Source organism: Pecten maximus, chromosome 3 (assembly GCF_902652985.1).
Source record: "Pecten maximus chromosome 3, xPecMax1.1, whole genome shotgun sequence".
Lineage (NCBI taxonomy): Eukaryota > Metazoa > Mollusca > Bivalvia > Pectinida > Pectinidae > Pecten > Pecten maximus.
In genome coordinates this window covers 49,238,809-49,251,911 of record NC_047017.1, presented here as the reverse complement: position 1 = coordinate 49,251,911, position 13,103 = coordinate 49,238,809, and the positions used below count along the sequence as shown (strand labels likewise).

Below are 13,103 nucleotides of genomic sequence, written 5' to 3'. Positions count from 1 at the left end.
ATATTTAGTGTGACAATAGATTTAGTGTGACAATAGATTTAGTGTGACAATAGATTTAGTGTGACAATAGATTTAGTGTGACAATAGATTTAGTGTGACAATAGATTTAGTGTGACAACATATTTAGTGTGACAATAGATTTAGTGTGACAATAGATTTAGTGTGACAATAGATTTAGTGTGACAACATATTTAGTGTGACAATAGATTTAGTGTGACAATAGATTTAGTGTGACAATAGATTTAGTGTGACAACAGATTTGATGTGACAACAGATTTAGTGTGACAATAGATTTAGTGTGACAACAGATTTGATGTGACAACAGATTTAGTGTGACAATAGATTTGGTGTGACAACAGATTCAGTATGACAACAGATTTAGTGTGACAGAGACCAGCCATCAAAATGTAAGAGCCACAGAACCATGTCAAGGTCATCCATTTCACTGTATACCACGTCAAGGTCATCCATTTCACTGTATAACATGTCAAGGTCATCCATTTCACTGTATAACATGTCAAGGTCATCCATTTCACTGTATAACATGTCAAGGTCAACCATTTCACTGTATACCATGTCAAGGTCATCCATTTCACTGTATACCATGTCAAGGTCAACCATTTCACTGTATACCATGTCAAGGTCAACCATTTCACTGTATACCATGTCAAGGTCATCCATTTCACTGTATAACATGTCAAGGTCAACCATTTCACTGTATACCATGTCAAGGTCAACCATTTCACTGTATACCATGTCAAGGTCAACCATTTCACTGTATACCATGTCAAGGTCAACCATTTCACTGTATACCATGTCAAGGTCATCCATTTCACTGTATACCACGTCAAGGTCATCCATTTCAATGTATATGTTGTGACATACTGCAGTTTCAAGGATTTCGTGTAGGAAAACCATGCATCATTTAGTAGAGAGACTTTAATGACTGGTTGACCCACTACACAGTAATATCTGCCTGCCAGTATGTATCTGCATGTAATATACAGACATCTTTCTGAAGTTTTAAGACTCATTAATTCAAAATGGAGTAAACCAAATGTGAAGTATAAAATATCACATCAATTTACATCTGTATGACAGAGTTTAAGATTTACCTGTAAGTGACATGAAATACACCCTATATATACCACATTCAGTATTATAACCAGTCTATACAGGGACAACATTTTCTGGCTAAAATCCAATCACCTTTTAAATATATTTGTGTTATTGTCATGACCATTTTAAATATTTTAAAAACTTCCTGCTACTATTTGTCTTGAATTTGTTTACCCAATCTTCTTTTGAGGCAGTGTATTAGGGCCCAGTTTGTATGAAGTACACTGTATATTACCCATTAAACAAAATATATCGGTCTGTATAGACAGCTGTGTTGAATCTACACAATGTGACATATGGCAAAAGGGAACAAAATGTATATACAGAGAAATGGAGAATGTATGGAAAAAACGATTGTAGAGGTTAATAATGCTATGTAGAATAGTCAGAACTAAATGTGTAAATGCCTGGTCGGGTGGCTCAGTCTCACATTAGACAGAGCTGATCACTAAGGAAACTCCATCTGTCACTATAGATAATGCTGATCGCTATGAAACTCACCTGTCATAAGTCTGTTTCATCTTCTTGCACGCCCAGTACGTGCCATCTTTTATATTTTGACATTTTAAAACCTCTGAGAATGTACCTTCACCCTTTTTCCCTAGAATACGATATTCTGGAAAAGAAGAACAGGAAAGTTTTTATTCAGCATACGTAATAAAATAAAACACACGAACAGACACCCAAATATGATTTAGGTCCCTGGTTAACATAGGAAACATATTGCGTATATGCAGGGTTATGAGATTTGTGACGTTCTAGGGTCCCTTTCCTAATCCTGGTCAACTACTACTTCTCACATTAACTAGGAATTTCTCTTTAGCTAATCATAATTTAATGGAATGCTTTCAGTGCAAAAAATAAAATAAAATAAAGATCACTGTTGAAAATGTACATTTACAGTAAATATGTTATGACAGAACTAAATTTACAATATAAAAGGAGTTGTGTGGCAAAGGAAAATCTGACAATGCAATATCTTTAAGTTGAAGGCAGATATTGGTATCCAATAATTACAGTCAGTCTAAATAATTTTTTGCCTCCACATATCACAAGGATGATAGGACGTAGTGTGAACATATGTGTTGACGAAAACCTTCATACGTATAGCGTGTCAATATGTCAATTCATGTGTTGATATTTTTTGAATTAGTAAAAACATAAATTTTCAGAGCTGTCCACCCTGTAATTGTTTCTATTATAACGTTTCCACTACCAACACAATATGGCAATTGATCATAAATTATATTACAAAGAAAAACTGGATTCAAATCTTTCCTAAAGATATGGATTCATCTACGATAGATTTTGAAAAAGACACATGTATCCAAGACATGGTTTATGTTTATGGTGTACAGTCAATAAATATATCGATCAGAGTGTTGAAAAAAACATACAGAATTAAAGGGACCCAACTTATCTTCAGGATGTCCATTCAAACTATACGAACGGGCCAGGCTGTTTTATCTGAGAACACTTCATTTATAATTACCCTTATAGAGCAAACCTGAATTGCTGAAATACCCACTTTCCATAATTTACACATAAGTGAATCGCCAGTCGAAATGTATATATCTATTGTTATGCACAAGTTATGATATGACACAAAGAAAATGGGTATACATATGTTGATGGTAGCTATGACAATATAAAAACATCAGATACATTGGTCCTATAACAGACAATGGAATATACACATCAGTATTGTGTAGATGGTATATAGTACACAATTCCACAAAACAGATCATCATATAGAAGAGTATATTGTACCACTGACTAATTGTATCATGTAGATGAAATATTAATATTAAACAGCCTCATTTATACTTCTATCAAAAATATGATTACCAAGTATTCAGAGAAGATGCTGAACCAAATTACAAGCTGACATGATACTCTGACAGAAACGGTCCTCAAACATAAAGTCTAACCATGTACATAACAGTGATAAACCATGAAGTCTAACCATGTACTTAACAGTGATAAACCATGAAGTCTAACCATGTACTTAACAGTGATAAACCATGAAGTCTAACCATGTACTTAACACTGATAAACCATGAAGTCTAACCATGTACTTAACACTGATAAACCATGGAGTCTAACCATGTACTTAACACTGATAAACCATGGAGTCTAACCATGTACTTAACAGTGATAAACCATGAAGTCTAACCATGTACTTAACAGTGATAAACCATGAAGTCTAACCATGTACTTAACAGTGATAAACTGATAAACCATGAAGTCTAACCATGTACTTAACAGTGATAAACCATGAAGTCTAACCATGTACTTACAGTGATAAACTGATAAACCATGAAGTCTAACCATGTACTTAACAGTGATAAACTGATAAACCATGAAGTCTAACCATGTACTTAACAGTGATAAACCATGAAGTCTAACCATGTACTTAACAGTGATAAACCATGAAGTCTAACCATGTACTTAACAGTGATAAACTGATAAACCATGGAGTCTAACCATGTACTTAACGGTGATAAACCATGAAGTCTAACCATGTACTTAACAGTGATAAACCATGAAGTCTAACCATGTACTTAACACTGATAAACCATGAAGTCTAACCATGTACTTAACAGTAATAAACCATGAAGTCTTACCATGTACTCAACAGTGATAAACCATAAAGTCTAACCATGTACTTAACAGTGATAAACTGATAAACCATGAAGTCTAACCATGTACTTAACAGTGATAAACTGATAAACCATGAAGTCTAACCATGTACTTAACAGTGATAAACCATGGAGTCTAACCATGTACTTAACAGTGATAAACCATGAAGTCTAACCATGTACTTAACAGTGATAACCATGAAGTCTAACCATGTACTTAACAGTGATAAACCATGAAGTCTAACCATGTACTTAACAGTGATAAACCATGAAGTCTACAATATACTTAACAGTGATAAACCATGAAGTCTGACCATATACTTAACAGTGATAAACCATGAAGTCTAACCATGTACTTAACAGTGATAAACTGAAACCATGAAGTCTAACCATGTACTTAACAGTGATAAACTGATAAACCATGAAGTCTAACCATGTATTTAACAGTGATAAACCATGAAGTCTAACCATGTACTTAACAGTGATAAACTGATAAACCATGAAGTCTAACCATGTACTTAACAGTGATAAACCATGGAGTCTAACCATGTACTTAACAGTGATAAACCATGAAGTCTAACCATGTACTTAACAGTGATAAACCATGAAGTCTAACCATGTACTTAACAGTGATAAACCATGAAGTCTAACCATGTACTTAACAGTGATAAACCATGAAGTCTGACCATATACTTAACAGTGATAAACCATGAAGTCTAACCATGTACTTAACAGTGATAAACTGATAAACCATGAAGTCTAACCATGTACTTAACAGTGATAAACCATGAAGTCTAACCATGTACTTAACAGTGATAAACCATGAAGTCTAACCATGTACTTAACAGTGATAAACTGATAAACCATGAAGTCTAACCATGTACTTAACAGTGATAAACTGATAAACCATGAAGTCTAACCATGTACTTAACAGTGATAAACCATGAAGTCTAACCATGTACTTAACAGTGATAAACCATGAAGTCTAACCATGTACTTAACAGTGATAAACTGATAACCATGAAGTCTAACCATGTACTTAACAGTGATAAACCATGAAGTCTAACCATGTACTTAACAGTGATAAACCATGAAGTCTAACCATGTACTTAACAGTGATAAACCATGAAGTCTAACCATGTACTTAACAGTGATAAACCATGAAGTCTAACCATGTACTTAACAGTGATAAACCATGAAGTCTAACCATGTACTTAACAGTGATAAACCATGAAGTCTAACCATGTACTTAACAGTGATAAACCATGAAGTCTAACCATGTACTTAACACTGATAAACCATGGAGTCTAACCATGTACTTAACAGTGATAAACCATGAAGTCTAACCATGTACTTAAACACTGATAAACCATATAGTCTAACCATGTACTTAACAGTGATAAACCATGGAGTCTAACCATGTACTTAACAGTGATAAACCATGGAGTCTAACCATGTACTTAACACTGATAAACCATGAAGTCTAACCATGTACTTAACAGTGATAAACTGATAAACCATGAAGTCTAACCATGTACTTAACAGTGATAAACCATGAAGTCTAACCATGTACTTAACAGTGATAAACCATGAAGTCTAACCATGTACTTAACAGTAATAAACCATGAAGTCTAACCATGTACTTAACACTGATAAACCATGAAGTCTAACCATGTACTTAACAGTGATAAACCATGAAGTCTAACCATGTACTTAACAGTGATAAACCATGAAGTCTAACCATGTACTTAACACTGATAAACCATGAAGTCTAACCATGTACTTAACAGTGATAAACCATGAAGTCTAACCATGTACTTAACAGTGATAAACCATGGAGTCTAACCATGTACTTAACACTGATAAACCATGAAGTCTAACCATGTACTTAACAGTGATAAACCATGAAGTCTAACCATGTACTTAACAGTGATAAACCATGAAGTCTAACCATGTACTTAACACTGATAAACCATGAAGTCTAACCATGTACTTAACAGTGATAAACCATGAAGTCTAACCATGTACTTAACAGTGATAAACCATGGAGTCTAACCATGTACTTAACAGTGATAAACCATGAAGTCTAACCATGTACTTAACAGTGATAAACTGATAAACCATGAAGTCTAACCATGTACTTAACAGTGATAAACCAGGAAGTCTAACCATGTACTTAACACTGATAAACCATGAAGTCTGACCATGTACTTAACAGTGATAAACCATGAAGTCTAACCATGTACTTAACACTGATAAACCATGAAGTCTAACCATGTACTTAACACTGATAAACCATGAAGTCTAACCATGTACTTAACAGTAATAAACCATGAAGTCTTACCATGTACTCAACAGTGATAAACCATGAAGTCTAACCATGTACTTAACAGTGATAAACCATGAAGTCTAACCATGTACTTAACAGTGATAAACCATGGAGTCTAACCATGTACTTAACAGTGATAAACCATGAAGTCTAACCATGTACTTAACAGTGATAAACCATGAAGTCTAACCATGTACTTAACAGTGATAAACCATGAAGTCTAACCATGTACTTAACAGTGATAAACCATGAAGTCTAACCATATACTTAACAGTGATAAACCATGAAGTCTAACCATGTACTTAACAGTGATAAACTGATAAACCATGAAGTCTAACCATGTACTTAACAGTGATAAACCATGAAGTCTAACCATGTACTTAACAGTGATAAACCATGAAGTCTAACCATGTACTTAACAGTGATAAACCATGAAGTCTAACCATGTACTTAACAGTGATAAACCATGAAGTCTAACCATGTACTTAACAGTGATAAACCATGAAGTCTGACCATATACTTAACAGTGATAAACCATGAAGTCTAACCATGTACTTAACAGTGATAAACTGATAAACCATGAAGTCTAACCATGTACTTAACAGTGATAAACTGATAAACCATGAAGTCTAACCATGTACTTAACAGTGATAAACCATGAAGTCTTACCATGTACTTAACAGTGATAAACCATGAAGTCTAACCATGTACTTAACACTGATAAACCATGAAGTCTAACCATGTACTTAACAGTGATAAACCATGAAGTCTAACCATGTACTTAACAGTGATAAACCATGAAGTCTAACCATGTACTTAACAGTGATAAACCATGAAGTCTAACCATGTACTTAACACTGATAAACCATGAAGTCTAACCATGTACTTAACACTGATAAACCATGAAGTCTAACCATGTACTTAACAGTGATAAACCATGAAGTCTAACCATGTACTTAACAGTGATAAACCATGAGGTCTAACCATGTACTTAACACTGATAAATCATGAAGTCTAACGATGTACTTAACACTGATAAACCATGAAGTCTAACCATGTACTTAACAGTGATAAACCATGAAGTCTAACCATGTACTTAACAGTGATAAACCATGAAGTCTAACCATGTACTTAACAGTGATAAACCATGAAGTCTAACCATGTACTTAACAGTGATAAACCATGAAGTCTACCATGTACTTAACAGTGATAAACCATGAAGTCTAACCATGTACTTAACAGTGATAAACCATGAAGTCTAACCATGTACTTAACAGTGATAAACCATGAAGTCTAACCATGTACTTAACAGTGATAAACCATGAAGTCTAACCATGTACTTAACAGTGATAAACCATGAAGTCTAACCATGTACTTAACAGTGATAAACCATGAAGTCTAACCATGTACTTAACAGTGATAAACCATGAAGTCTAACCATGTACTTAACAGTGATAAACCATGGAGTCTAACCATGTACTTAACAGTGATAAACCATGAAGTCTAACCATGTACTTAACAGTGATAAACCATGAAGTCTAACCATGTACTTAACAGTGATAAACCATGAAGTCTAACCATGTACTTAACAGTGATAAACCATGAAGTCTAACCATGTACTTAACAGTGATAAACCATGAAGTCTAACCATGTACTTAACAGTGATAAACCATGAAGTCTAACCATGTACTTAACAGTGATAAACCATGAAGTCTAACCATGTACTTAACAGTGATAAACCATGAAGTCTAACCATGTACTTAACAGTGATAAACCATGAAGTCTAACCATGTACTTAACAGTGATAAACCATGAAGTCTAACCATGTACTCAACAGTGATAAACCATGAAGTCTAACCATGTACTTAACAGTGATAAACCATGAAGTCTAACCATGTACTCAACAGTGATAAACCATGAAATCTAACCATGTACTTAACAGTGATAAACCATGAAGTCTTACCATGTACTTAACCGTGATAAACCATGAAGTCTAACCATGTACTTAACAGTGATAAACCATGAAGTCTTACCATGTACTTAACACTGATAAACCATGGAGTCTAACAATGTACTTAACAGTGATAAACCATGAAGTCTAACCATGTACTTAACAGTGATAAACCATGAAGTCTAACCATGTACTTAACACTGATAAACCATGAAGTCTAACCATGTACTTAACAGTTATAAACCATGAAGTCTAACCATGTACTTAACACTGATAAACTGATAAACCATGAAGTCTTACCATGTACTTAACAGTGATAAACCATGAAGTCTAACCATGTACTTAACAGTTATAAACCATGAAGTCTAACCATGTACTTAACACTGATAAACTGATAAACCATGAAGTCTTACCATGTACTTAACAGTGATAAACCATGAAGTCTAACCATGTACTTAACAGTGATAAACTGATAAACCATGAAGTCTAACCATGTACTTAACAGTGATAAACCATGAAGTCTAACCATGAACTTAACACTGATAAACCATGAAGTCTAACCATGTACTTAACAGTGATAAACCATGAAGTCTAACCATGCACTTAACAGTGATAAACCATGAAGTCTTACCATGTACTTAACAGTGATAAACCATGAAGTCTTACCATGTACTTAACAGTGATAAACCATGAAGTCTAACCATGTACTTAACAGTGATAAACCATGAAGTCTAACCATGTACTTAACAGTGATAAACCATGAAGTCTAACCATGTACTTAACAGTGATAAACCATGGAGTCTTACTATGTACTTAACAGTGATAAACCATGAAGTCTAACCATGTACTTAACACTGATAAACCATGAAGTCTAATCATGTACTTAACACTGATAAACCATGAAGTCTAACCATGTACTTAACACTGATAAACCATGAAGTCTAACCATGTACTTAACAGTAATAAACTGATAAACCATCAAGTCCTACGATCCAACAAACAAATTGAACCCCGCAGTAGCAAGTCCATGTACAGTAGTTGAACCTTCAGCCTAACTGTCTCACTCGGCAGAGGACCATTTCACCATTATAATAGACAATTTAGAAAATCCTTTGAAATTACAATACAAATGACCCCTTTCTTAGTGATATTTATAAAGCCTGCATCATTACAACCAATGAAAATCACCATGAAATTAAAATGTAGTGTACCTTTGATCATGATTTATATACTGGTCATCAATATTTTTTGCTTTGTTTACAAGTTTATACCTGTATGTATTAATGAGCAGTCTTAGGTCCATTCCAATGTTATGTATCTAAATTAAAAGGGGTTTTCCACACATTATGTTCTTATTGATATTGCATGCCTCAATTACCATATAATCAAACATGTGACATTTAATTTGTAGATATTCTGTCTACCTAGATCAATTTACAAATGTTTGCCTGACCCCGATTATGTCACAACTAGTTGACATTATATTAGACAAACAGTGTGGAACATTTATGTACACTTTAAAAACAACAAGAAATGAGTCTAAGATAACAGCAAAAATTCTAAGTGTACAGTGGATATGTATAGGCCACACCGGGATTCGAACCCAGGACCTCCGAACACTAGCCAGATGCTCTACCAACTGAGCTACCTGGTCACTGACAATCGACCCGGTCCAGTTCCGCTACATCTACATTGTACTTGGGTATTTACTCAATATTTTGCCAAAAATCTATGATTCCATGCAGTCAGACCTTTTTGAGTTCAGGATTCTCCAATGTGCTTTATTTAGGTAGTCTAATCTTACATTGACTGGGGGTATTCCCATCAATATTACAGTAATATTGATGGGAATACCCCGGTCAATGTAAGACTAGACTATATATGACTTGTCCAAACTGACCACAGGAAATATAATTTGATACTGATAGTAGTTTTAAAAGACATTCGAAAGAGTTCCACAAAAGGTACAGAACAGCCAAAATTGTCCAAACCTGTGTGAAATATCCGTTTAATGTGTTTATTACTGAAGTGACACCATACATGACGACAATAGTGTTTAAACAAGGTGATGTTGTTAGGTAGTTGGTTCTCGACAGGTGTTAGAGAAACACCAGCTAAGTGATGAATATTTAAGCCCTATTACCTAGTAATAAGATGGCAACCTAATAACTGATGAGTAAAGCAACATAAACTATATATAGCTATAACACAACAGTAAAAAATAATAATGTGTAGATTATTGGCAACAGCTCAATGAACCATGTAATACTGGGTATATTTGAGAATCATTTAGAAAAACGAAGTTTAACATGTTACTATGTAACTAAAATGGGGAGTTTTTAAAACGTTCCCTTGCTACAGGTTTTTTTTACAGAACTAACTAAAATGGGGAGTTTGTGTTCATCTGAGATTTTAATTTTTTAATTTTTCAACATTTTATTTCTAGGCAATTGGCAAGCAAAACTTAAACTCTGAGACAAGTACAGATACAGTTTAGGATACTTTTGAACACATAACTCAAAAAACTTGCATTTTGTGTTGGGCAAAATAAAACAGAGGCAGCAATTATTTTTGGTGTCATGTTCTGTTCATGACATAATGTCATCATTGTCATTATTTTGAAACTGCAATCGATTTCTGACTGGCACAGCCAATGAAACATGCTTCAGGGTATGTTAAACAAAAATATTACAGGTGAGATATCAGGTTGTCTCATTATAGTAATACGGGGTATGTTACACAAAAATATTACAGGTGAGATATCAGGTTGTCTCATTATAGTAATACGGGGTATGTTACACAAAAATATTACAGGTAAGATATCAGGTTGTCTCATTATAGTAATACGGGGTATGTTACACAAAAATATTACAGGTGAGATATCAGGTTTTCTCATTAAGGTAATTATACGGGGTATGTTACACAAAAATATTACAGGTGAGATATCAGGTTGTCTCATTATAGTAATACGGGGTATGTTACACAAAAATATTACAGGTAAGATATCAGGTTGTCTCATTATAGTAATACGGGGTATGTTCACAAAAATATTACAGGTGAGATATCAGGTTTTCCTCATTAAGGTAATTATACGGGGTATGTTACACAAAAATATTACAGGTGAGATATCAGGTTGTCTCATTATAGTAATACGGGGTATGTTACACAAAAATATTACAGGTAAGATATCAGGTTGTCTCATTATAGTAATACGGGGTATGTTACACAAAAATATTACAGGTAAGATATCAGGTTGTCTCATTATAGTAATACGGGGTATGTTACACAAAAATATTACAGGTAAGATATCAGGTTGTCTCATTATAGTAATACGGGGTATGTTACACAAAAATATTACAGGTGAGATATCAGGTTGTCTCATTATAGTAATACGGGGTATGTTACACAAAAATATTACAGGTGAGATATCAGGTTGTCTCATTATAGTAATACGGGGTATGTTACACAAAAATATTACAGGTGAGATATCAGGTTGTCTCATTAAGGTAATTATACGGGGTATGTTACACAAAAATATTACAGGTAAGATATCAGGTTGTCTCATTATAGTAATACGGGGTATGTTACACAAAAACATTACAGGTGAGATATCAGGTTGTCTCATTATAGTAATACGGGGTATGTTACACAAAAATATTACAGGTGAGATATCAGGTTGTCTCATTATAGTAATACAGGTGGAGCAGGGGTGAATCTACTTATCAATATCAAGCAGTTTCATTTTAATACAACAATTGATACCAACAATTCGAAAGCGTCTCATTATAGGGGGCCGCGTTGGCCGAGTGGTTAAGGTGTTCCGACACTTTATCACTAGCCCTCCAGCTCTGGGTTGCGAGTTCGAAACCTACGTGGGGCAGTTGCCAGGTACTGACCGTAGGCCGGTGGTTTTTCTCCGGTACTCCGGCTTTCCTCCACCTCCAAAACCTGGCACGTCCTTAAATGACCCTGGCTGTTAATAGGACGTTAAACAAAAACAAACCAATCTCATTATAGCTAGCTTCTCTGCAATTCGTACTTATTTGACAATTGACCTTGATTATGAGGTCAAGGTCAAAGTGACCTACAGCAGTGCACTGCACATCATCTTTAGAGGGTGCAACTATTCTACAAGTTTTATCAACACATCTACAAAAGTGTAGAAAGTGTGGCCTGAACAACAACTTGTGGAAAGTTTTTCACTTGTTTGACCTTGAGGTAAAGGTCACAGTGACATTACTGCAGTGCAATGCACATCATCTTTTGGTGATGCAAGTATCGATCCTCCAAGTTTCATCAACTTAATATCTTTAACAGTATTAAAGTTATGGTCATCGTCCGGACAAGAAATTGTTATTAGAAGAAGAACCAGAAGAACTATACTAGTACAATATGTCTCCCTTCCTTCCACAGCGAGACATTATTAATTAATCTCTTCAATAAAATTACCAAAAGGATAGACACAACAGTTTTGTTCCCTATCACAATTTTACACTCTTTGTAAGATGTAAGCAGGAATATGTCTATAAAAGTAGAAAGAGGACAGATAATGTTTTAGTATTTAATCAATGATCAGGAGTTAAACAGTGAGTATACCACAAGCCTTATCGCTGGCTCCCTGTGATTATATAATGTAGATGAAGAGGATGTTCCCACGTGTTAACATATATTGATTAACTTGTTTTACTACCTTGCATTTCATTGGATAAGTTAATTAGCTTGATTGAGAGGCATATTGTAATTAGAGACTGTTGTTAGCTAGGATTAGAGGAATATTTATAAACTAAGGCAGATAACTTCATTAGACCAAGCTGGGACTGGAGAAAAACTGGGTGAAATTGAGACAGAGAATTAAGATAACTGTGTCTAACCTAGACAGGGAGCTAAGATAACTGGGTTACACCTAGACAGGGAGCTAAGATAACTGGGTTACACCTAGACAGAGAGCTAAGATAACTGGGTTATACCTAGACAGGGAGCTAAGATAACTGTGTCTAACCTAGACAGAGAGCTAAGATAACTGGTTTACACCTAGACAGGGAGCTAAGATAACTGGTTTACA

At 34.6% G+C, this 13,103-nt stretch overlaps 1 protein-coding gene across 3 annotated transcripts in view; it reads right to left on the bottom strand.

The window, feature by feature from the left end:
* The window catches only part of LOC117324428 (MAPK/MAK/MRK overlapping kinase-like), an 84,105-nt gene that overhangs the window by 59,971 nt on the left and 11,031 nt on the right, over positions 1-13,103 (bottom strand). For all 3 annotated transcript variants that reach the window (XM_033880278.1, XM_033880279.1, XM_033880280.1), the window contains exon 2: positions 1,621-1,735. In XM_033880278.1, coding sequence (XP_033736169.1) covers positions 1,621-1,735 — 115 coding nt within the window. The remainder of the gene's footprint in view (positions 1-1,620; positions 1,736-13,103) is intronic.